This window comes from Lagopus leucura, unplaced genomic scaffold, assembly GCF_019238085.1.
Source record: "Lagopus leucura isolate 7727_CA_CO unplaced genomic scaffold, USGS_WTPT01 Super-Scaffold_100017, whole genome shotgun sequence".
In the NCBI taxonomy this organism is placed as follows: domain Eukaryota; kingdom Metazoa; phylum Chordata; class Aves; order Galliformes; family Phasianidae; genus Lagopus; species Lagopus leucura.
The window spans coordinates 7,509,703-7,535,741 of record NW_024962271.1 but is presented as its reverse complement, the minus strand read 5'-3'; the positions used below and the strand labels follow the sequence as shown (position 1 = coordinate 7,535,741).

Genomic DNA, 26,039 nt, shown 5'->3' with positions numbered 1-26,039 from the left:
CTATGAAGAGGTAATAGGATGCAGAAGAGAAAGGAGAACAAAAAGGTCCCATAATGTAGGAATTCATGCTTTTAAAAAAATATTGAGCAGTCTTTTCCCAGATGCACTTTGTATGCAGTGCTGCAACCTGCTGCTGGGGAGCTCTGCCCAAGCTGGCAGCTCAGCCTGTGCTTTGTGAGTGGCATTCACAGCCCAGGCGGGCTGTGACCGAGGACGCTTGCTGGTGACACCGAGCCCAGCGCAGAACTGATGGAAACAAAACCACCATTGTAGCATGGTCGTGAACTGTACGCGCTGCAGCTCGGCGTGCTGGGGGGGATAGTGCTGGGTTCTCCAAACCACTGAAAGGAATTGCTCCTTGGTGGATAGCATTAGTGCTAGGGTTTCACGATGCCCTGTGATTTTAGGTAATATTCCTCCAAGCGTCTGGAGGGCATCCCTTCTGTGTTGGATGCTGATTTCTGGGCACTGCACTACAGGCTGCTGCTGCAGTGCCACACAGAAGGAACTAAAGCTTGCCAGTAGCTTGGAAGCAGCTCAGTTCCTCTGCTGTCATCCGTGCTCCATCTCCACTGAACTCAGGAAGCAACTCCTCCTCCAGATCTTTTACTGAAGAGAATGCAGAAGAGCCCGTCCTCCAGTCCTTCCTCTGAAAATACATGGCTTTGTTTGTGCTTGTAGTTCAGGTGCTGAGATGTGGCCGTGGGAGGCACTCCTCAGAGCAGTCTGCTGTGCAGTGTAGGCGCTGCCCGTGGGCATGTACCCCCTGCAGATGTGTGTGTTCTGGAACTGCAGGACTGGCAGGCATCAGGGCATGGGACATTGCTGGAAAAGCCGATGCTTGTAGCATGCCTCTGGTTTTCGAACTACTGGGAGTGCATTTGGGGTCAGGATTTGGTGTTTTTCAATGCAAATGTGGGGGTTGAAACTCATTTTTTTAAACAAAAGCTGAATTCTCATTAAAATATTCCAAGAACTGCATGTGGAAAGAAAGCACTAAATATGACAGCGTTTGTGAGAAAATGCAGGGGTCTGGCAATACTTTGTGCCATCACTTTGAGAGCAAAGTCCTTAGAGTGCCTTCTATTTATCTGCAGCACACAATCCATGCAGGCTGTAAAAATAATGGATCTCTAAGCCTGCTGAAAGTATTCGGCAGTTCCTTAGGAAAGGGCTTACTGGCTGTATGCAGAGACCTTAGTCCTGATAAAAACAGCAATTTCCTGTGTGGTTAGCAAAGAAAATATCACTCAGGTCTTTTTACTGCCTGTGCTTTCCATTACAGCTCCATGTTATATATCTGAAATTCTGAATGGGTCTGTAATATCAACTAGAAATTTGGATAAGCAGTTCTTTCATCTAAAAAGTGAAATACTATCAAGGAAAAAAGGACTTTAGTGCTTTCTTTTTTTTTTCCCCTCAGTCAGATAAATCACTTTGTGACTTGTTCACTGAGGGGTTGTGGTAGGCAGGATTTCTGAAAAGCCACGCACAGCCCAAAGCAGAAACCTGCCTGGACTCAGGCTTCCAGCAAGTGCTGTTTGTCACATCAGGAAGTTGCAGTGTTTGGTGTGGGCCCCAGCATGGCACAGCTTTAGCAGGTGGTCTGAATATGTGGGTCTGGGTATCTTGACCAGGAAGGCAAAGACTTGAGATTACTGTTCAGATAAGAAGGAGAAAAAAAAAAAAAGAGCTTAGATGAAAGGAATCAGGCTTTACAAGCGTATTAAATCCAAATGAAATCTGAGGTGGATGATATCAGCAATGACGATGCTGTATCCCATCGTGAGTTATTTAGTTAGCAGAAAAGTGCTACACTAAGCAGCCTTCAGTCCAGCTATTAGCTGCTAATTGGCTTTCAGGAGTTAAACATTCATAATTGAGGACACTAGAAAGTGGCTTGGCTTGTCACTGTCTATCTGTGACCTCAGCATACGACACACCAATGTGAGCAGCCAAGAGGTGACAGCACAGCTGGCGGTGCTGGCGCTAAGCTGGCACTGTGCCACAGCTCTGTGGGCCCTGCTGAGCTCCAGGCCTGGTACAGGATGGCTGTGTCACCATGCTGGGACAGGTAAGGGATGGCTGCACACAGGGTGCTGCTGACCTCCAGCATGGTACCACAGGTGCAGCTGTAACTCCAGAGGTTGTGCTCTCCTGCTATGAAAGCAAAGAATAAGTGATTCTGGATGGACAGAACATTCAGGCTCAGACAGTTACTAAAATACAGGGATGGCACAGAATTAAAAGCAGCAAATGCTCACGTGTGCCTCGCTCTGAGCTCTAGTTGAGCACAAACTGAGGTGACGTGGCAATGTTTGCGGTAGTTCATTTGATGGTCTTGAACTTCTTTAAATGGTATGCAGAAAACTCTTAATGAAGAATGGATGAAGAATAAAAGAATCAACAGAGCTTGGCATTAAACTAATAACTGCTTAATTTCATGTGTGAGGAAAAGATTTAACTGCCGTAATAGTGGAAAATGAATTATGGCTCCTCAGCTAATGTGCTCGTAAAGGAACAAAATGAAAAATGGCCATAGAAATAACAGTGGTGATTTAATGTCTGCAGGGATCAGTATTTAAAAAATGAAATGATCTAAAAATCTGACTTCAGTTCAAATATTTATGCTAAAATTCTTAGCAAGTAAGAACATGACCAATCACCACAACTTGCAATTCCAGCATTCCAAGTGGATTTTGCTGCATTAAGAATTCCTAATCTGATTATGTTACACCCAACTCTAAAGATTTTTAAAACTAGGCTACTTAAAATATTGACAAAGGCGTTTTCTTTAACTTGTCTCAGACCTATACGGACAATCACAGAATCGCCAAGGTTGGAAAAGACCGACAAGATCATCCACTCCAACCACCCACCTATCATCAATTAGTTCTCACTAAGCCATGTCCCTCAACACCATGTCCAAACATTCCTTGAACACCTCCAGGTTGGTGACTCCACCACCTCCCTGGGCAAAGGTACTTGCCTTTTTAGCACCAATATGCGTGTCCAGCCTGCATGGACCTGAGGAAGGTTGTTCCTACAACAGAAAGCTCAGCAAAGAGCGGGGACCCCTTACGCCACAACACCAGCACACTGCATGCAGAGGAACAGCTGCATGTCAGTGGGTATCGCTATTGCAGCAGTCACGACCTCAGCTTGCTTGTTCCTGGCTGCTGTTTGCAAGGTGATTGCAGGGATCTTTCCCTTGAGAGGAAATATCTTGTCTTTGGTATTCTAAGCAAGTGTGAGACTGATTAAGTTGCAAAGATGATGAGCGGAAATAGCAGTGGGTGCTACCTGTGTGTGCAGACAGCACTGTGATGGTTTGGGTGTGCGTTAGGTGGCTGTGTCGCAATTAGGGAATTCATAATCTAGAGAAATGCAATCAAAGCAATTCAGTGAGAACTCCCACCTTCAACCCTCAGAGCAGTCAGTGAGCAGCTGTGCATGGCAGTGCTGCCTCTCCCTACGCCCTGGGAAGGAGCTGGGAACAGCCTGGAGCTTCCCAGGACCTTCCATGGTTCAGGGGCTGCTGGAAAAGTTCTTTAAAAGCAGCAAGCTGCACGTTTGGCCCCAGTTTGTGCTGGATAAACTGTTTCACAGAGATGATTAGCTTAGAATTTCTTCTAGCACTGAAATGCAGCCTTAGAGAAAAGCAACATTTCCTAAACCTGCAAGGTACAGTTATGGGCTGCAGTGCTTTTCTGCTTACTCAAACACTGCTGCATGCTGTACAAGGCTGACCATGCTCAATGTGCTGACAGTCCAACCTCTGCCAAGGTACTCAATGGCTTAAAACCAATCAGGTTAAAATTTCTGCCTTTGTGAATAAGAACACTCTTTTCTCTCTGTAAAATTAGCAATAATCTGTGCATTTTCTCATACAGAAGGGGGTTAAATAGGGAGAAACTTCATAGAGCAAGCTTTTAGAGCAGCTTTGTTAACATGGTCCTGGCAAAGTGATCTGCCACCTGAATGGTGTCCCAGGAGCTGACACTGCCGGTGTTGGGTACCTGCAGGGCACATCAGTACTGACTGACCTCACTGCAGAAGATGTGAGGTGTGTTCTAATCAATGCAGTGCTTACAGCCAAATGCAAATCCCCCGATCCTGTTCTCTCCTGGCAAACATCATTAGGAATCTCTCCTGAGTATGCACATGGGCATCCACTGGACAGGATCAATTAATTTATTGCCCATACTTACAAACAGCTCAGAGTTGCATGGCCCAGGTCAGCAGGAAACGTGTACCTGCCCCTGCACAGGTTTTCAGGGCTGATCTGCACTGCAGTTGCTAAGTAGTGAGGTGGGGCTGGAATGTGGCATCTTTGAAGCAGGTGAGATAGAGGAGATGGGTGGGCTGCTTGTGCGTGGCTTTATTCTGATTCAAGTAATGCTGCTGTAATGTGCTTATATCAAAGGAGACGTTGCAGCCCGTATGATAGGATTTTTGTTGTTCTGAATTGAGAACTCCTTTTATTCTGCTAATCCTTTCACCGGCTGCAGGCTCTGTCTGCTCTTTTCAAGTGCACAGACCACTGCTTTATTTCCTGCTCCTCTGTTCTGACTCTTGTACTTGGTCTGTTTTCTCTACTTCCTTAACTTCTGACTTGTTCGGCTCTTCTCTTGCCAGTGCTGGGATATGTGGGCTGCATTTCATTACCCTGGAGAGCAAATCTCAGCCTCCTATGCCCTCATCTGTGTGCTGCAATGCTCACCACAGATAACAGAGAAATGCTGAGAAAATTCTTCTCCTGGGAAGCAGGAGGCATTTTCCTGGGGATTTTCTCAAAGGAGTGACACGGAGGAGCTCCAGATTGCCACCACCCCAAAAGCAGCATGATGGTAGGGCTGTGTGTCCATGTTGAACCAGCCACCTTTGGGCTTCACACTTCACTTACCCTTTTCTGTTCCTGTACCTGAGCAGTGCTGCTGGCAGGGCAGAGCTGCCAGGTGGCAATGAGTGCTCCAGTGGGAGCTGCAGGCAGCTTGGGGTGGTGGTGGCACTGCATCAATCTGACAACCACACTGCAACTCAATCTGCTGCTTGCCTTGTACGCTTAGAATGTAGAGGGCCCCTGAGGCAAAGTGCTCCTTTGTGCTAACTTCCAGAGAGAAACTGAACACCAGGCCTAACTTTGTGCTCTGGGAGAGGTGGAGAGGAAAACCCTCTCCTGTTCCTAAAATGCCTGGGTTGCCCTGGAAAGAACGTGCAGCACTGCGCATGATGAGTAGTGCAGCCTTGTGCTGTCTCAGTTCTTGTTATCTGTCCTACCTTTGTTTTCTGTGTTCTCTGGACCTCAGCAACCCAACCTGCAGTTTAACCTGAAAGCAGCAGAGGTGTTGTCACATCTTCGCAGGCATGCTGCAGCAGGTGGGGGGTCTTCCCTTGAATGCGGTGCGCCTGATCACCATCAGATAAATCCTGATTTTTAAGGGAAACAACTGGCGGTGCAGCAAGGCTTCCATGCAGCAGCTTGAGGAGTACATACCAGCCATGCCCTGGGTTTAATGCTTGTGCCTCAGCTGGGAAATCCCACAGGTAGCTGTACCTCTGGGCAGCTCCCGCAGTGCCCTCTGCAACTGTAATGATTTGTAGGATTTACTAAAAAGTTAAGCAATTTAAAAATGCTGCTCTACAGCTCACCAATCTAGCTGTAATAGCAGCCAAAGAGTTCAGCTGTGTCAGGGAATGCGGTGGGTCAGCTGAGGACAGGATGACAAACACAGCTTTCTGCCAGCCTGGACTCCTCAGTCCTGCTCATTCCAGTGGAAGGGACCCTCACACTGTAATTTGTGTCATGGAAAATGATGACTTTTTTTAATTTTGGTTCTTAGCTTGGAGCATAGCAAACAGATTAATTGAACAGTCTGGAAAATTGATCAGCAAATGCTGCCCAGCAGGAAAGCCTCTTCCTGTCTGTTCCTGTCCTCACAGAAGTATCATCATTTGTCTGATTAGAAAGATGCACTAAAATGGCAGCGAAGTTCATCAGTTGCATGGCACACTCACACAAGGGCACAGAAGGAACTCTTAGATGGCACAGCAGAGGAAGCAACCTTGGAGCTAGCACCGGCTCCCGGCTCCCACCTCACTGTGGCACCTCCCTGCTTACCTTGCTGGGATCACTGCAGCTTTCTGCTAGGAACACGCTGAGTGGGAATCTTCTTTAATCTCTACTGCCACTGCCTGGGCTCTGACACAAATGCTGTTTTGGATGCAGATGTGAACGTGACCTGAGCAAAGTTTGCTGCTCTCACAGGGTTCACAGCTCTGTGATAGGACATTAGTCAGGGGCTCAAACTTACGTTCTGTCCACGAATCTGTGTTAGCAAATTCTGCTGTGAGCATCACTTATGATACTGTGCTCCTGACCTAAAGGATTCAGAAATTGGTGCTGTTTGTACCTTGACCTCATTTATATTTAAGTCTTTTATGTATTTTTAGAAACAAATTTAGATAATTTTACTGATGAGAACTAGAAACTTGGCAGCTTTTCAGGAAACTCTTAAAAGTCTGCTGTCTTGGAATTTAAGGAAAATGCCAGATATCTTAATATGACCTCACGAGTCAGCAATATTACTTCATAATCTTCTGTTTGCATTATGAACTCTGTATTACGAAAAGCTATGGCTGCCTCTCAAAACTAAGCATCTTCAGAATCCGCAGCCTTCACAGTGCTCATGAGGCCTTTATACATCAGCTTGCTCTAGGCAGCTGAACAGCTGGATAAAAATGTTATCAGAAAAACTCCTCTCTTCCCCTCAAGTATAAAAATTTGTTTCCAGGGTGTCTGGAGGACACAGAAACGTGGAAGTGAATTAGCTCAGTACCTCAGAGGACAGACTACAAGCATTTCCCACCTCCGCTCTGTAGCCTGATGTACCTTATCCATCCAGGTGCACTGTACTCATGTACAGCCAACGGCAATGTGGCTAACAAGGGATTAATGTGCTTTGTATGTAGCTGCTTTAATTTGATTCAGGTCCAGATCCTATGAGGCAGTGAAGACCTCAGCTCCTACTAGAGGGGCTTGGGACCTGTTAAAAAAAGGGTCTTTAATCTTCCACTGGGAGCCTGAGCACTAAAGGGAAGCATTCCTTCTGTATGTACTGGTAGTATTTACAGGATTTTGGTACTTTTTGTAATGGTCCACTTAAATCTTAATGCGTTGCTTGGAAACCAGCCGTGTCCACAGCGAACAAACATGTAGACGTATCCTACTGCTCTCTGGCAGAGTTTACTGTAAGAAATTGCTTTATTGCAACAAGATCTACTTACAGCAGTACAAAAAAGTAGCTTGTTAGTTTATTTTAAATTCCAAATACTTAAATTCTGTCATAAAAACAGAAAGCCTTTCAAAGCTGAAGGCTAAGCATGTGAAGACATCACCTAGAGGCAAGTACTTTTTTTCTCTGTTCTTAGAATATTGGTTCAGCTATTTTTTAATTTAGTTGAGTCTAAGTACAGTGCTTAGAAGTAACAAGCTTGGGTACTATTTTGTGCTAACTGCTACTATTATTATTTTCAAGACACTTGAGCTGATTAATTATGTTTCTGAAGTGTATGGCTGTTCAAGTTTTCAGACTGAAATTAAGAAAACACAAAATTTAAAAAAATAAATAACAGTGAAACTTATAAGCACTTAGCAGAGGCCAAGGTCAGCACCACTTCTTTTAAAAACCATCCTCCAGCCCCTTCCCATTTGGAAGGGTCGATCACCTATGAGTGGCACTCATTTTATCCAAGATTACTCTTTCATTTTGCCATTTTGCACTTGTGAAGTCCAAGAACACTCTCTGAAATGGTTTGGTTTCCTCTGCATGGACATGAGAAGTGTCTGCGTTGTTTGCAGTTAGTGATGAAGCAAGGCTTGAGCTCCCATGTTTCCAACTACCCAGGAGACAGGCCTGCTATCAGGCTTTCCTTGTGGAGCCTGAGCAGGAGTGCACGATCTCACAGCACTCTCTGGGACTATTAGAATCCCATCCTAAATGGCACATGCTAATAGTTGGTTCTTGTTGCCTCATGACTGTTGCACAGCGTAACAGCAAAAAGATGGAAAGTGCCCAGGAAAGGCAAGAGACTAGACAACTAATGTTGCTTCTTTTTGTTAAACCTGTAACTTTTTGTGCCATGCACAGGTATTCAAGTGCTTCCTGGAGAAGATGCTTACATATTAAGAGTTCGACTTCTGACATCCGTTGTCTGAATGCTTCTTATGCAAACTAAAGAGATCTAGAAAAGAAATGCAACTGTTTCTAACCTTACTGCTCATCCCTGATTATCTGACCCAGAGTTAATGTAGCATTATTAGTGTATCTGTGACTTGTCCAGTGTCACAGGTGAATTAGAAGGTCTGTGACAGGCAACCCTGTGACACGCACCAATACAGATCATACATTACTAGGGATTTTATTTCTCTGACCCAGTGTACTCAATCTAAGAATGAGGTTCTTTCTTAACTTGATTCTTCCTGGCTTTTGTGACAATAGATAAGGTCGTTTTATTGTTTAAACACATTTTTTGTGGTTTATTATATTAAGATGTTTGGCCTGATCTAGATTATGTGGCTTCATGAAACTGATGAAAGACCTATTATTCTTCCCAGCAGAAAAACTGCCCCTCAACCTGACCACAGACGTATTTCAGAAGTAACCTTTCTGAAGTCTTACTGATTTCTAATGCTATATTTCACACTATTGGGTTTAAAGCCCCATTTTGATGTGCAATTCCAAAAGTATTTAAGGATTAAAAAAATATATATATTGACTTGTCAAATTTCAGAAAAGTTTATTTTGTCATAAGCTTTGGTACTATTCTAAAGAAAGCTTAAAAGAAGAGTGGTTCGACTGCATGGGTTACTCCATTACTCAGTAGTACAGACAAACCTCCCCAGTACATCATTCTCCACCTTTCTTTCTCTGAAATCCAGTGAATTTGCCCCGTTGTCTGAAAGAGGTGAGGAAGCATGTCCAGGTGCAAGAATTTAGTCAGTTCACTTTAACACCAGAGTGAGCCATTCATTACCTGAAATAGGAATAACAGAACCTACAAGTTCCTGAAGATTAGAACAGTTAGTGAGATCCATTCCTCTAATCTTGCTTTTCAGCTCCAACATACAGAGGTCAGTGCCAGAACAAGGCAGGAGAATAAACTAATACTATCTAAAGAGATTTTGTTGAGGCTGGCATGTGAAGAGAAAGGAATTTACCATTATATATGGCTTTCTTCTGCAGGAGACCAGAGCTTGCATATTCTCTATGCTTCCTCCCTATAGAGGGATACAGGCATTTAAAAAGGAATTAGAATGCTGAGATGCTCAGTCCATGTTGGATCACTGGCTCCCTGCTCTTTGCTATGGAACATCTACTAAAGAAGTCTTAGGAAGACTTCTGGGTTTTTTGGGACCAATACTAAAAACAACACTGTTAGGATGTTTTATATCTGGGGCACTTCAGCACTGACAAATGCCTTCTCATTTTATCATGCTGCAATTAAGGTGACAAAAAAGTGTGGCAGCTACTAGAAACTGCCCCGCAGCCCAGCAAAAACAGGGTCTTGAAAGGAAAAGTTTGGCACACAAAAAGCTCCAAACACAAAAAAGCTAAACCTCCACCAAACCATTTCTGCTCGTTGTGAGCCTGCCAAAGCAGAGCAGACTTTCTCAACAGAAAAGGCTACATTATGCTAGAAGGAAATGAGCTGCAAGGCACAGGAAAAGGGAACGCGAGTGGAGATTTATGGCACCACTGAAAGCAGGCACTGTACTGCCAGATCAGGAGTAAGACTACCAAAGGATGCTACCTCTGTTTTTTTGTCTATCAAGGAAGAAGGAGAGTTTGTGTTGCAGGGTATCTGCACTACTGACATCCATAACAAAGCTCGTTGTTTCAGCTTTCTGATCACAATGCCTATGTTCAGCCTCATCAGATTTTTCCACTTTTTCAGAAAAACACAAGGGGAAAAAAACAAACTCCAACCCCTAAATCCAAACCAATGAACATCACCAAATAGTAAGTAGGAAACAGAATGTTACAAATGTTCTAAGTTTTGTTTAAGCATTGATGATTTCCTGAAGTACAAACTTCAGTTTTTTTTGTTTTTTTTTTTTTTAAAGTCACTGTGTCCTGCTACTGCTTCTGAACACCATGTGGAAGGATTTGTTCATGTTGACATTTTTTACTTTGCTTTATTGCAGCTTTTGCACTTTGTGTTGTACATGTTCGCTCTGCACGCTGACTTCTGGATGCGCACAGACTGCAGCAGAAAGGCACATCTGTGGACAAATAGACCCACTGCCTATTTCTGGCATGAGCCAATTAAGAAGAATATAAATTTGTTTTTATTTTCATTTTATGCTGCCAGGAATCTCTAGTTGCAGCTCCTTTTTACCCCCACTGGTAAAATTGCTCTCAGAGGTAAGCCTAAGCCGCTAGCCTTGAAAAGCTGCAGGATCTCCCTGGAATTTTACCAAGCTGTTTGAACCTTGCCATGGCTTTTCTTGCAAGTAAAACTGTGGCATGTTTTCAGCTCCCCAAACTAGGTGAATGCCTACTCCAAAGGATTCTGATGGACAACTGTATGTTTGCACAGACTGTGAAAATGTGAGCGTGCACTAATATCCCTAAAGTATATTGTTCTGTAAGTGTAACTTGCACAGTGCATTTTGGATGAACATTTCTAAATTTCTCTTTAAAAATGCAGTATTTGATCTTTCAAAGGTATGCACCTTTCTTCGTACTGAGCATCATACCAAAATGTGGACACCTATCAGCTATTCTTCACACATAGTTCCTGGACATTTAATTTTCATTAGTTATGAATCTGAGCCTCAGACTTGAGACTGCATGGTAAAAAATGTTTGCTAGTGCCTCAAAAGTACCCTTGTAGTTTCTTGCTTTTAAGGAAGACACGACTCCCACCTTTATTTAACCACAATTTGCATTAATAAGAGGACAAGATGTTGAATTACACTTCTCTACAGTTTGGGTCTGTCCTATTGTCCTGAAAAAGTATTAGTCATGTAGGTTTAAACCCTGTGCACTCTGCCAGCAAGCGCCATGTGGAACTGAATGCTAAAATATTAGTTAGCAACATGTCTAACAGAGATAAGGAAGACTCTTTCTTTCCAGAAACAATTTTTTGTTCACGAGTAAGAACCACTGAGGTAATCTGCATTGCTCTCACAAGCGGGTAAGAAGCGTGTCCTGAAACTTCAACTAGCTCCAAAAGTGCAATACTTGCACAGAGAATCAGAGAGCAGTGCTGCAGCACTGCTGTTTTCTGCGATCCCAGGTAGGATTGCAGAAGCAGGAAGAAATCACACCACGATGTGAGTGACAGTCTTTCCTTCATACACCTTTCTTTCTGCTGCAGCCCTCGAACTGGGGTACTGTTCCAATAAAGCCCTTTTGGGAGGATCTCCCGGTCGTTCCATACGCTATTTGACAAGGACTTGGATCTGACCAGGTGCTGGTTGATTCAATGACCAGCAGCCAGTCTCCTTTAGCACCAGTGGCACATGAAACATGACCATGTAGGCATTACTACCTATTTATTGCTTTTTGAGTTCTCACATTTTGTGAAAAGTTGAGTATAAAGACCTCTCTCAGTTCTTCTCAGTTCTCCCAGTGCATTTTCTTTCCCTGGTGTTAAGCTAGCAGCTTGCCAGTCCTGGTGATGTCTGTCTGTAAGGCCTAGCTGTGGGACCTTAAGGCATGTTAAAACAACAGGAGACATATCAGCAAGAACAGTGCAAGGAAGTGAATGCAGGAGGGCTGGTAAGTAGTTTCCTGTGAAGGGCAAGGAGGAAAAATCCTATCCTCTGCAATTACACCTCTGAACTTGGTGCCATCTCCATGGAAGAGGTATTTAAGCAAGTGGAAACTTCCTGCAGATGCATACACGGTTGTTAGTAAGCAAGTACAGTGTCAGGCATGCATTGTGGCAGCCAGGGAAGTGTGTTTGCTTGTTTCCTTGCTGCAGTTTCATCACATGAATAATATTTCTGCATACACCTTGTGACAATCCTGACAGAAGGAAGCATCTCCCATATAAGAGGGCTTCCAGCTCATGGACATTCTGCTGACACCATCGATGAGGTGGCAGACTAACAGCACCTATGGAACAAGGCAAATCCCATTTTTGGGGTGATGTTGGAAGACAAATTCCAGGAGGCAATTTCCAAAAGTAGTAATAATTGAACACAGTGCTCACAGGCCATCTGATCACAGTTTTGGTATTAATAACATGGGATGTACTCAAATTGGGAACCTGTTTATAAGGGGTTTTTACACGAAGCTTATGTGTGAGCAGTGAGTGCTAGAAACATTTTTAGAAACCTAGTCAGCTGATGCACATAATTTCTGCCTATGGCATATTTAGTTTTAGCTGACATATTTCATTGAAGCTTAATCTCCAGGTCTTTTAATGGCTCTTATGCAGCCTGCTGTATACATTCACATCCATACAATGGACTTTACCAAAATCCGAGTGCTACCCTATAGCTACTTGCATGCAGCTTTACAAGCTTGATAAACAAATGCTTTAAGAGAGGTTCATACATATATATAAATGGCTGCAATTTGTACCTACGGTTGCATGTACATTTCTAACGTAAGAGTGGTAATTTTGTTATTCAGACCAAAAGCAGCAGGCTGGTATCAGACATTAATCGGGCTGCTGTTTCTAATTCTTGTACTTTTCTAAAGAACAGAGGAATGTGGCAGGAACTACACAGAGCCAACTCATGGAGCTTCTTACCCAGTTTTTCGTCTGCATTGGCAAAACTGATGTTGAAGCCCTGGATAAGAATTTCTCTGTGTAGCTCATCTCCTAAACAAAAAGTAATGGTGTTTTCAAGCAGTTAGATAGTATCTGTCAGTTACTACTTAGTAGCCAATAAAGAGTGCGTTACTTCCTTTTAAGCTGTACCACTTCATCTGAGTATTGGTAAGCTTTAATGTGCAGTGTAACTGAGTACATTATGTACATGAGTACATTAGCAGGTTATTAATAGCAGGAGAGATTTTTTTTCATGGCATGTAACCGTTTCTAAGACAAAGCAGTTTGGGACAGGGCAGACTGAGCTCTAACAGCAATGGTCCTGGAGCGGTTGTGCTGGATGAAGGGATGTGCTTGTACCTGAAGGCAGCTTTTATTTCCCTGGGTGTAACCGTGAGATTTCATGGGGTCATAACGGGCTGTGACACACAGGGAGACCCCAATGTCATTGGAACACTCTCAAATACAGTGGATAATGGCATTCACACCTCAAAGCCTTCTCTTTTGCCTCCTTACGTTATGCCAGGGGGGACTCAGAAAACAATCTGATCATTTCCTCCTAATGCCGATCGTAAAATGTTTTATTTTGAACTAGCAGAGATAGTGCATGGAAGGCAATCGTGAGCTCACTGATTTATAGTCTCATCTTCACAGTCTTTTCCAAATACTCCCTCATGTTTCCTCTGTTGGCTACTAATTGCCAAGATTACCGTGCTTTCTGCCCACCCTGCAGGTGACTGAATTGCAGAACAGCCAGCAAAAATGTAACAAAAAAAGTTTACAAATCCCAGCATCGGACAATTTCATTTCATAACACAAAGATACCCTCTCTTGTTTTTGGGTATCTGCAGCACTTTCATACACGGATAGCACATAACAGTGACTTTGCCACAGGACACCTTTGAGTTTTATGCTGAAACCCTGAAGGGAAGAAGGCTCTCTGCCCCAGAAGGCTGACACGACACCCCACACTGCCATTGGGTCAGAGCCGTGACACCGCCCGCACGCCTTCCATCATTTGGAAGGAAGTCTTCCCCCCACGTTACCCTGTACCGGGCAGAGAGCCGCCTAACGCCAGCACAGGGCAACGGGTGCTTCGGTCTTGCGCTGAAAGCCTTCGGTCGGGCTCCTCTTGTCCCGCCGTGCGCAGGCTGCGGGCCGTGCCGGTGCGAGGCGCAGCGCCCTCCGGCCGCGTTCCGCTGAGTGCCGCCCGCAGAGCCGCGCCGTCCGCCGGCGCCGTGCTTCGCTGTTACGGACGGGCCGCTGACACGCGGTGCCACTTCGCACCTACACGCAGCCAATCCCGCTCCCGGGGCGGCTGTCCGAGCTTCCTTTAGCGAAAGTTTTTGGCTACAACGCTTCAGGCGCTTGACACCGCTAGGCTTTACCGACAACGCCAATACGCCAATACTTTACCCCGATCCGACGCCTTTGGTGGGACGGAAAGGCGTTCCGCCGGCTTCGCCGCGGACGGGAACCAGCTCCCGTCTGCTCGCAGCCCGCCCGTCCGCCGCCCGCCCGCTGTGACCCGGCACGGAACCGGCGGCTCCGTCGGGAGGGCGCGGATCGGCCCCGCCGCCCGCGGCGACCCTTACCGATGATGATGGCACAGGCGCTGAGCAGCCCGATCTCCTTCTTCAGCGCCACCCGCTCGGGGCCGCCGGGCGCGCCGCGCTGCTCCCCGCCGGCCATCGTGCCCGCGCCGCTCTGCCCCGAGCCGCGCGCATGCGCCGCCCCCAGCGGGGCTCCGGGTGGGTCCGCGAGCGGGGTTCGAGGGGGTGGCGGGAGCGCGCCGGGATGAGGATGAGGCTGCGCCGGGCGCCTCTCGGGGCCGCGCGGCGGACGTGCGCACCTGCTGCGAGGAGCTGGCGACTGCTCTCCGGCTTATGTGCGGGCGAGCGCCGCGTGGTAGCACCGCGTTAGCGGCGCGGAACGCAGCGGATGTCTCCACCTGTGATCCCACGCAGCGCGCACCGGCCGCCGCAAAGCAAGCGCGAGCAAACAGAGTTTGTTTTCCACGCGCGGGGCGCGCAGGTAATCACTGGGACGCTTCGTTCCCAGGAACGTGGGAACTGCGGAGAGTGTCGGGGAAACGGCGCCGTACGGGAATTTACACGTCCTTGGCTCCGTGAACGAGCCGCTTTCGCAGAGTGCTAGCTGGGGAGGTTCCCTGCGCTCTCAGGTGAAATCAGAAAGTGAAATCCCAGCTTGGCAGCCCGGGCTCTTCCGCTCACAACGGTTTGCCCAGGGGTCCCCGGTGCTGGGTCAGAACGGGCGTTCCACGTGCAGCTCCGCAGCGATGTGGAAAGCCCAGCTCGGCGGGGAGGGAAATCCCCGCCTGGGGACGCGTTCGGGAGGCGCGCAGGTGAGAAGCGCGCGGCGAGGCCCGGAGCTGCGTTGCGGCGCGTGGCGCGTTGTCGGAAGGTGCGCGGCTGCGGTGAGGGGATGAAGGAGGTGGGAGTTTCCGTGGCGACATCTCTCTGATTTTGTTTGGCTTTAGAACGGATGGAATGGCTGAAAAACTGGCGGCCGCCTTGCGGAAACCCGAAGGCTGTCTTTACGGAGTGGAGAACCGTAAGTGATTTTACTTTATAAAGCTTCTCAAGCTCCTGCTGTTTAATAAGACCCGCTGATTTTCGGGGGTTGAGATGCGTTTCCGAAATTGATGTATTGCTTCATAGAATTGTTGTTTGTAGGCGAATGGCCTGGCTAACTACTCCTAACAGGTGCTTCTATTGAATGACTTCACACCGTTGGTACGGAAGCACTTTATAGGAGGATTTGCTTCCTGAACTGCGTGTGAGCTGCTGCTGTTGTCATTTTAAAGGCAGGAAAACGTGCAAACCGCAAACAAAAGTGTAGATGCTCTCTGATGTCTTAGCTGTTTCTCCTACGTGGTTTAAGTTGTTGCTGAGCCCTGCTTTCCATTGGTGGCAGCTGAAGTAATTCGTAGCACCTCTGACGGGCTCACCCAGACGTTACGATTAACTCGGTGCAAACACACCTGGGATGGTCCGTTGTTTTGTTTGAGGTAAAAATAAAATTGAATTTTGTTGAAGTACAAAATCCAAGAAAAACAGGAATGAATTATGTTATCAACTGCATTACTAATGGTGTTACTGAGTTCTGTGAAGTTTCAAATCATTGAACTCTTACAGATCAACCACAAGATATGTTTAACGAGCGACACTTAAAAGGATAATGTTGTACTCGGGTTCTTTTGCTGTGGTGGAAACGTTGGTTTGCTCTGAACTGTGTGTACAGTCTTTGTGTTGCTGTGCAGAGGATGGAAGTCCCAGGCAGTGCTCTTAAGCTAATGGGAAGCTGCGCTCTGGCTGTGGGCTGAAGGCAATAAATAATAGGATTCAATTAACTCTATTTATCTTTTCTAGCTCTACTGTGCAGTAGTTGGAGGTGTCTTTTTCTCTTTTCTCCTTTAAGTTTTCTGTTCAGTACTTGGGTTTCTGCTAGTTGAACTATTAAATATTCGTTTATACCAGCATGCAGGTGTGCACTGTACATCTTGTTCTATAAATGTTCCTCTTTGATGAAAAGCATGAGGCGTATATTTGTGATTTGATTCAGGTGTGGGTGATGAGCAGGGTTGGCCACAGCTGTGTTGGGGGGGGCTGGGGGTGGCTGCTGCCCAGCAGCTGTGCTGCCTCTCCCTGGAAACTGAGGCTGAGTGTGTGGTGTGTGGGTAACTTCAACTGGGGTCCTTGTATAGTTCTTCATTCAATGAATATTGGTTTACTATTGTGTTCCCCCCCATGTGCACATAAGAAATATAAGATAAAATATCTTTTTCTTCTTTTTTTTTAAAAAGTGTTTTGATTTGTTGATGGAGTAAGCAGGGGGCAGCTCACAATGTGAGCTTTAGATATTTCTATATCCATAGCAAATCACAAGGGTGTAGAGCAGCACTGGGCCAGAGCCCTTTTGGAAAAGGCAGTATGACAAAGGTTGCCCTCATTAGCTGCCAGAAGCTGCTTATTTATTTAGTTAGGCTGGGTGCCTGCAGGCCTCACTGCATTCTCTGCACGAGGAGGGGATTCTTCTCAACACTGCTTGTGGAAGTATCGGCTGCTTACTGGGATTGGGTGTTCTGCCTATGGTTAATAATGTTCCAGAAGAAGCAAGTCAGAAGGCATGTACATTTGAATTGGTAGCTATCTGAGAGAACTTTCAGAGCAAAGCCTTCTTTTAAATTGTTTTGGATCTGGACATGCAGTATCTAATTGAATGATGAAATGTTAGTAAGCAAAAAAGCCAAAGTTCTTTGTAGGAGGGCAATTGCTGCGTAGCAACTGCACAGAGAGGATACAATGAAGCTTGCATGTGTTCTTTTGCTGCTATTTTTGTCCTCCTTTTCTCAATGTCCTGAAACGTACAGAAATTATTGAAGTTGTTGGGACCAATTCATTTATTCCTTATGCCTTTAAAAATGAGGGGGGCAGTGACCATTTGCTTATATATTTGGGAAGAAATAATAAGTGAGTTCAACGTGTTAGTTAAGGAGGGCTGTTATGATGGAATCTTCAAATGAACGTAGTCTTTAATGTATGTGAGGTGAAAGAATTGCAGGGATTGTGACAGTAACACCCTGCCCGCTCTTTGTTTTTGTACTCATCTAAAAAAAATTCTATTTAAAAAAAAAAAATCCAAAAAATGTCCCATGGCTGCTGCTGAAAACAGTTGTTAAAAGTGTAGTTCAACTTCCAGTTTAATGGGGTCACCATAAACAGTAAGTGGGAAAGAGCTGAAAGGATAAAGCAGGTTGTAGTGTATCTTTAAAGAGCAGACGATTGGTTTAGCAAAAGGCAATTAGGGGAGTAATGGGATTGTAAAGTGAATGTTAATTGCTAATCAACTTCAGAGGAAAGTTTGCCACGTTCCTCTTGATTGTCACCTATTCTGTATCACTGCAAACTTTATAAATAAAAAATAATAATTAATTTTACCTTTGTTTCTTGTTAAAGGACAAAGTGAGGACTGAGCAACCAGACTGTGGGGAGTGTTTGCTACTGACCTTTGCACTACCCTCTCAGAACTTTGCTCTGCCCTCGTGGAGCACTGATCTCCAGGACAACTCAAACACTGTGCAGTTCTCCCTCACTGCCCTGTGATGGTTGGTGTGGGTACTGGGAGCACAGTGCTGTGAGCTGGAATCCAGCGACCACCTCTAACAAAAAACATCTTGTGGTGTGCAGTGGGGAGTCTGGGTTGTCACAGAGCATTTGATTGTCTCTTGCTGTTTTCTGAAGTCTTTGGGAAGACTTCTTGCCTCTTTAAAGAGGGGGCAGGTTTGTGATCAAAAGCTGGAGTTAGCAAATAAGTGGTCTTTAGGCTTACAACCATGGCTTCTAAGTAAGTTAAGCTTACTGGTTCCACTCTTCCATTGTCCTCTGCAAGATCTGTGAGCTTAAATCCAGTAATTTAGAAACTTGAGGAGATCATTCAGGCTATGTAACTGTTCTGCCCTCCTCTAAAAAGGATGTAGCTTTGTACGCAGTAGAGGTTCACCTTGTGTTAATAACTCTCCACAGACCCTACTAAGAAAAGTAATTTGGCAATATATAAAAAAATCCACTCACTTAAGGCAGCAGGCTTTCATCCTTAGGCTCTGGTAACCAGAATGTTTGTTGTCTCTAATGTGAATTATTTACCAAGCATGAGCTGCTGGACACTTAGCTATCTGTGTCAGAACTCTGTATTTCTAAATTTCCAGCTGTATAAAATGGGCTGTTTTATGTTCAAATTACATCATTCCTTCAAAGATACTCCTTCAAAGATATTTCATGGTGGCTGATAAGCAGATGAGTGTAAGTAAATCTACTTGTGAAGTTATTTGTAGGTTGTTGAATAATTAGGTTTGTATAGCCAGAGTTGCTCGAAGAACATACTTCCTGTTGAGCACTTGTACTGTTGGTTTACTGGAGTTGGAAATGAAGTGATAAAAGGGAATTGGAACAATGATCAGTTTTGGAACAAACACTTATGCTGCTTTTTGGTCTCATTTTCAGTATAACATACTTTAGTTTACCAGATTTGAATATTTTTAGTCTTATTTTTTTGTGGATTATGCAAACCCTATTCTCCCCCCTCCCCCCTTCAAAGAGCATGTTTTTTAAACCTCATTCTTACTGCTTAAGATGGACATAATATTGAAGCTTAATGCATTGCAACTTCTAACTGGGTTGGAATAATCCCCTCAATTTCTCACAAGTAACACTTAAACTATTGTGCTGTTGACTTGGGTTTTTGGTTTGAGGTTAACCGTGATGTGTTTCACTTCCTTTTCAGAAGGAATAGCCTTACCAGGTCATTTTCCCTCTATACTGCAGCTTATGCTGTCCCTCCCTATTCTTCATCTGTGTGCAGCATCTTTCTTTTGAGGTCGTTCTTTCAGTTGAATATCATTTTCCTGTGATATTCCCGTATCAATTGAAACTATCCTGAATTTTATTCCATGCTGTTTCTCTAAATGCCATTGCTCACTCTTTTCTGGTGCACTCAAGATGAATATTTATCCCTGATAGATTCTAAGGCCCACCTTGAAATTTCTTTCTAGTTCATAGGAACGTTGTGGTTAACCACCCCTTTGAGGTGGTGTTGGATGTTGTTTTCCCCTCAAAAATTTACACGTGTAAATTATGACAATTATCATTTGGCTCTTATTATCTTACTTATGAGCATGACACTTTGGGCAGGACCGAAGGCTCTGAGTTTCTAAAGGAAATTCGTTCACATACACCGCTTCCCCTTTGCTCAGTGAAACAGCTCCCGATCAGACCATTAATCGTGACCCGAATTTCTGTGAACGCCTGTTATCCTCGGAGAAGCCCGGTAGATGGCACTCTGGTCCTGTAACTCGGTATTTTAAAGCCAAAATTGTCACTTTGCCCACTGTGCTGATGGCCTGAAGTGCTTGTTTCTCAAAATTGGGCTTCTAAGCTCAAAATTTAAAATTACTGTATATATACTGTAAAAAGTATAAACATTTCAGTAGTAGTAAGTCTTGCTGAAATGGCTTTAAGTCTTTAAGAAAAGGAGAATCTTTCTGCGTGTATCTACAAAGCACCACTTGACATAGAATGTCATTGAGGAGGTGTGCCAGGGTGGTGGTCTTGCACAGCGGGCTGATGTCCTTCCAGGAGGTACGACAACTGCCAGGGAAATCCCAAGGCTGCTTGTCCAAAGGCTTGCTTACCACGGAGATGTGACAGAGCAGGCTCCTATAGGGCTCCTCCCTTTTTGGCGGTCTCCCTGGTCATTGATTTTGTGAAGACAAAGTCAGTGGTGCCTAACCTAACCTACCTTAGTTTTGCCTTGAATGGGGCTCATGTTCAGATTGTCAGGGCCATTACTCCAGGTGTTTGGAGCTCCCTCTCAACTCTTCCTGACCTGTGAGCACTTTTGACTCTTCCAGGACAAAATCAAACAAGTTAGCTGAGCCATCTGGCAGTGGTTTGAACCAACTTGTTTGACTTTGCCCTAGAACTGACTAGAAGTGCTTACACAGCCAGTTACTGGGTCTCTGCTGGAAGGTGTTAACTAACTGGGAAACAAAAAGGAACAGCCTTCAAAATAGGCTGTGAACTGTAAGCTCTGGGTGAGAGGCTTTATGTGGGCCTGTTGACTTTCACTGAAAGAGATAAGGTATGCTCCTATGGCCCATGCCAGCAGAGAGGTGATTTAAGAAGCTGTTAAGTCACAGATCCTTACTAGTTTATCCCTTTATAAAGGTGCATTTCCTGCATGGGGTTGATGTAACTGAGTGTATTTACCAACTGCAAGCAGATCAAGATAGAGAATCAATTGTAGAACCTTGTTTTGGACTTCAGAGAATGGGGAAGCCAGTTTGGCAGGTTATCTATCAGCCTTTGAGATCTTAAAAACAAAAAACATTAAAAAAAAAAAAAGCCATAGTAAACAAAACAAAACCCCTTTTAACCCTTATTAGTAAGCTGGCATTGTATCATGAAATATCTTATCTGTACAGTATTATGGATTATGAGGAGAGTAATGAGCTGGAACACATCTTTAGTTAACACAATGGTGAAATTTTGTGCTACAAATAAAGTAGGTTATCCTACTATCCAGGAGCTCATTTATGTGCAAGATGTAGAGCTGTCTTGAAGACAGAAATGTATATTTGGTTTAAGTAGTTAGAGTTCATACATATCCCCTCCAGTATGTAGCTATTACAAGAGTTCATAAACTACTCTGTAAACCTGCCGGATGAATTTTTATTAAATGATATTCTTTGGTAAACAGGGAAAACAGAGCTGCGAGGAGGTTAAAATCTGGGCTTGGCTTCCCCACTAATGACAAACTCTGGCCCCAAAATTTGCTGAGACAGAGATGACAGGCTCTTGCAAGTACATCAGGTCATCCATCCTTTCTGGTTGCTGCAGGGTACAGGTGCGCTCAGACAGAGATGACCGGGTTAGTTTGAACTTTGCTCGCACACCAGACAGAGCAAGAGGGAGTTATGGATAATGATACCCACCTGCCCAATTCATGCACTAGAGCAACTCCACCAAATCTTTCTTTCACTGCTTGAAGCGTGCGGACTGTATGAAGACTGCACCACTTTTGGTGCTTTTATTTCAGTACTTGGTCATCAGTTACAACCTGCCAGCCCTGGGTGGTTCTCAGTAAAAACAACTTGTACTTAGAGAAAAGCTTCATGGGACCAGAGACATTACAGGAAGGCAGGATTGTCAGGGCATTACTTACATCTGCTGTATGCCCCAGTCTGGGAAGTGATGAGTGATTCTCAAACTCCAGCTGCTGATTTGATCTTGGACAACCTTGCATCTCTAACCTTGTTTGCCTATCTCTAGAATAGATGTTTTCTTCCCATTGCAGGCAGACTGAAGGCTTAGTCTTATGTGTTGTATTATATTTTGGTATTATCACGGGTGAACTTTTTGAAATGGAGGAGTGATAGGCCTTTTCTTTGTCAGGCTTTTATATCATCATCACAGGGTAAGCAGATTTGCTGCACAGTGTGTCATCCCAAACTTTCTTGATGATAGCATCAGATTTTTCCCTATTTGCCCTTTTCCCTAGAAAGGGGTTAGACTCCTTGGGTGTTGCCTGACGAAACTCAGGAGGAGGATGGGTGCTGTGAGATTTTCTGGCTGCACATCTTACTAGGGTTACTGAGAGTGCAGAGGACCCTCAATGCAGACAGGGAGCAGCCTGCATGAATGCAACAAGGAACAGAAGATTCTCCAAGCATGTTTCTTCTTTTTGGAGCACCTTGCCAATAGAGAGGGAGATTGTGTTGGAAAGCAGCTGGACTCCCCTCTCTGTGTGTGCATGTGGCCAGCCATCCTTCATGTGCACACATCAACTTCTTGGAAAGATGCAGCTTAATCCAGGTGTTGGTATTCACTTGCTGTCTGCACACCAGAATTAAGGAAATGCAAAGGGAATTTGTAAGCCAGTGAAAAGTTGTGTGTCTAACAGGACCAGCATTTAGATCTCACTCTGTGCTTGTAATCTCACTGACCTCCCTTCTAGTGATATTCTGGCTGTTCGCCCAATGAACATCATAGAATCATTAAGAGGAAAAGACCTCTAAGATTGTCCAGTCCAACCATTGCTATAGGATACTTCGTGTCCTGCAGCCCAGCCTACCTTTGGTAGTTTCTTTCTGCCTCCATTCAGAGATCTGTTCAATGTCTGTTCTTGTCCACTTATATATATGCTTGGTTATTTAATGTATTTAATGAATATCTTCATCCTTTCAAATTTGGAAGATATAGACAGCCACGTACAGAATGACTGTAGAAATTCACTTTTTTTTTTTTTTTGGCAAATATTACTGAAAAGAACATTTTCAAGTGTACTCAGCTCTAAAGCAATGAGGTACAGAAGTCTGTATGAACTGCACTATTGAAAATAGTGATAATCTAGACCTTGTATCACCTGTGAACTATAGGGGAACAGGTGGTTGTGCAAGTGCTCTTAATGAAGCATGTGCTTAAGTGCTTTGTTGGACTGGAACCACAGCCAGCCTGTGGCACATGGAATATTTTCACCTGGAAAGTCTCAAATTGTTGAGTCAAGTCCTGTAGTTTCAGGAATAGCTCAGGGAGCTGCTGACAGCTCAGACAAATTGGTGTTTTTCTACCTGAGTTGTTGGCCATTCAAGCTGAGCTCAAAGCAGATCTTTGGGGCTTTGAGTAAGCCAGTGACAAATCAAAGAACCCTGTTTAACTTGGCTATGGCGGAGTATTATACTTCCTTGTGAGGCTTGATGTACTCCTCTGATTCACAAACATCTGTTTCTCTTCCCTGACAATTCCTAAGATGAGATCTTGAAGGAAAGTGAGCAGGGATAATTGGAATACTGGTAGTTCTCAGGAGAGCAATTGCAGGTGTGTGTGCAGGAGGCCAAAGCCAAGTGTGCTGGATGAACTCTCTTATGTAGTCATGGCTAAACATGCCTGCTTCAGCTATTTCTGTTCTCGCCTGGCACTGATCACTGGTGGTGCCATTTGGTGAATGGATTTCAGGATGCTCAATCTCCTAAAGTCTAAGAAGCATGGTTAAATACTCTGCAAGGACTAAGAATATTTAAGTGTTCACTTGTTCGGTTCTGCTCATCTCTAGGTGTGTTTTCTGTCATAGCACAAGTTTCTCCTGCCTGTTCCTCCCAGTGTACCACCATGCCTAGTGTCCATTTCACCTTGTGAGGGTAAAGCATACACAGACTTGGGCAGTGGTTTTATTTGAGCAGGGGTTTCCTGTAAGTGGCAACCAGAGGGTCTGGTCCATGCTGGTGGCATGAATTTTTAAAGTTCCATTATTGCTCTGAATCATACCTTTGTCTCTATACTCTGAGTCATATATTAAAATAAAACTGTGGGAAATAATAAAACCCAGTTATATGAATGTGTTTTTTATTATACGAGTTCTTAAATTTTTTTTTTATTACTGCTTTGAGGCCAACTCATCGTCTTTTGTTATGTTCATTATAAAAGACTCTGCTCCAATCCCTGTTAACTCAAAGGGAAAGGAGAGCAGTGCTTGGGGAGAAGAGCAGTTCCTTGCTGGCATCCATTCCTGTGTCCTCAGCGTGCCTCTGTCTTTACCACAGCTACCCTACAGGAACCCTCTGGGGTAGGTGGTGTTACAGAGGAGGTTGACCAGGCAAGTTTGCAGAAGACTACTCACAGAAAGGGGGTCAGATGTAGTTCTCTTCAGTCTCAGACTTAATGCTCTTGCCCATGGCCTCTGTTGTTTCAAGTACTCCTAAGTGAGCTACAGTCCTTTATCTAGCAAGTATGAAACAGTTTTCAGTTTTTCATTTGTCTTGCCTGCTCTTTGCCAGAAAAGAGTGAGAGATCTTTCTCAGTCACAAAAAGATGGAAGGTGAGATTGGAGGAGAAAAAACACAAGCACACAACAAAAGAAAGTAGGAAGGGAAAGCCTTGTTCACAGTTGCTAATTAGAAAAGTAAATAGTTCCTACTGACAAAGAAATAATCTGCAGTGTTTTTGCTACATATTTAGGCTTTGTAAAGTGAAGAGTTTGTATCTTGGGCTTGGGAAATCTCATCTTCACTTTTAAGGCATGTTTCTTGAGCACCCCAGTACCAGGACTCCTTGCTTACAGGACAATGCATGATCTGCGCTGCTTTCTCTCACCTTAGGAAGCAGCTGAATGTACACACACTGAGTTCTTGACCAGTGCTCCACTGCAGTCTGGCTTCATAACAGAATGAAGTAATTCCTCTGTGCATCTCTGGCTATAGCTTCCAAAACTTTTTTTTTTTTTTTTTTTTTTTTTTTTAATTTTGAGTCTTTCTCAGATACTGGCACAGACCATAGCCTGAACTCTAGGAGTACTTGGATATTCTAGACTTTCTTCTATTGCTGGACAAGCTACTTTTCCCCATCCTTGTCACGTACCCCTACAGGATCATCTGAATGTCTTTGGCTTTTAGAAGAGTGGGTGCTAATGAGACTGCAGCTTGGGGCTCTGATGGATCAAGTGAAGTCAGAAGTTGGCTTCTGGGTGACTCTGTGGGGTTATGGTATTGAAGTCTTTGTTACAGATGTGCTGTAGTTTTCTTCTAAAACTTCTCATAGAGGCACTGGTCAAAAAGATGAGTTTTGCGATGTGGGATTCTGGTCATCTAAAATAACACTGCCACCAAATTTGCAGTTCACAGGGCACCCAAGAAATGTCTGGTGTTGAGAAGCTGCAGTGATGAATGACCTCCCAGTAGTGTTTTACATATCTTCTCCTGTGTGTTTCTGGGCATGCATTAAATAATCCTCCGGCATAAGAAATGCATTAAATGTTCCCTGTCTGACCATCCACAAATCATTTAAATATTGTGCTTTTTGTTTATTGAATGTCTTTTGTGACATTTATTATTCTCTGCTTAATAAACTACATGGGATCTAAAGGTGTGGCAAGTCCACTTGATCTCTTAGGATAGCACATTTTGAATTGATTTTAACCTGTAGACTCATTAAATCATCAGACGTTTTCTGTTTCAGTGATAGGAAATAAATAGAAGTTCTGTCAGGTAATCAAAAACCCAGTAGACCAAGAAACTGTCTCTTGAAAGACACAATAGATCAAAAGGATAGCCCTGTGTGAACCTAATACCTGGAGATTTGGCATCATCTGAAAATAACGTATTCAATGGTTGAAATGTCTGGACACAGCTGTGAAATTTCTGCAGGTATTTAATCCCCATTTTCAGTAATTCAGGTGACTTTCACAAGGCTAATGCCTAGAGAGCTCCCATGGAAAGAAAAGCTAATGATAAGTACAAATACAGATGGGGAGAAACATGTTACAAGGGCTTCACAAAAGCTCTTAATCCATGAGATCTAACATATATTGTTGAGGATATTGAATAATGGATACGCGCATAGTGCAAACAAAGCTTGTTATGGGCACATATCTCTAACTGTGGTATTCTGAAAGCATTTATCCAGGCTCTAATGTCCACCTTTTTTGGTTTTGTGCTATTGTAGTAGGACATATTATCAAACTGAAATACTGGCTGCTGTGCTCTTTCTGCTTCTGTGGTTTTCAGAGCTTCTGCATTTCTGAAAAGAAGTGTATTTTTTTAAAGGAAGGAATATGACAGCTTTTGAACCTGGGTGTTGCTCCACAGAGTGGCTGTTCATGGTCCTCTTGGTTTTGTAAGTAATGAGTCTGGGTCTTGGGCGCTCAGTATCTAATGTTTTGCATGCAGAGTGGGTGAA

At 44.2% G+C, this 26,039-nt stretch overlaps 1 protein-coding gene and 1 long non-coding RNA gene across 8 annotated transcripts in view; one reads left to right on the top strand and one right to left on the bottom strand.

Annotated features, from left to right (window-relative positions):
• Positions 1 to 14,553, bottom strand: part of SLC7A10 (solute carrier family 7 member 10) — a gene marked incomplete at its 5' end in the record, with an annotated part of 32,801 nt that extends 18,248 nt beyond the window's left edge. The window contains one exon of the mRNA XM_042877286.1: positions 14,388 to 14,553. Within this exon, the coding sequence (XP_042733220.1) occupies positions 14,388 to 14,553 (166 nt within the window). The remainder of the gene's footprint in view (positions 1 to 14,387) is intronic.
• Positions 14,554 to 14,716: 163 nt separating this feature from the next.
• The window catches only part of LOC122183194, a 154,247-nt gene continuing 142,924 nt past the window's right edge, over positions 14,717 to 26,039 (top strand). For 6 of the 7 annotated variants that reach the window (XR_006180157.1, XR_006180156.1, XR_006180150.1 and 3 more), the window contains exons 1-2: positions 14,717 to 14,826; positions 15,293 to 15,366. This is a non-coding gene — a long non-coding RNA (uncharacterized LOC122183194). Of the gene's footprint in view, positions 14,827 to 15,116; positions 15,158 to 15,292; positions 15,367 to 26,039 lie in introns of those variants that run through there. The other variant, XR_006180152.1, reaches the window with a different exon arrangement.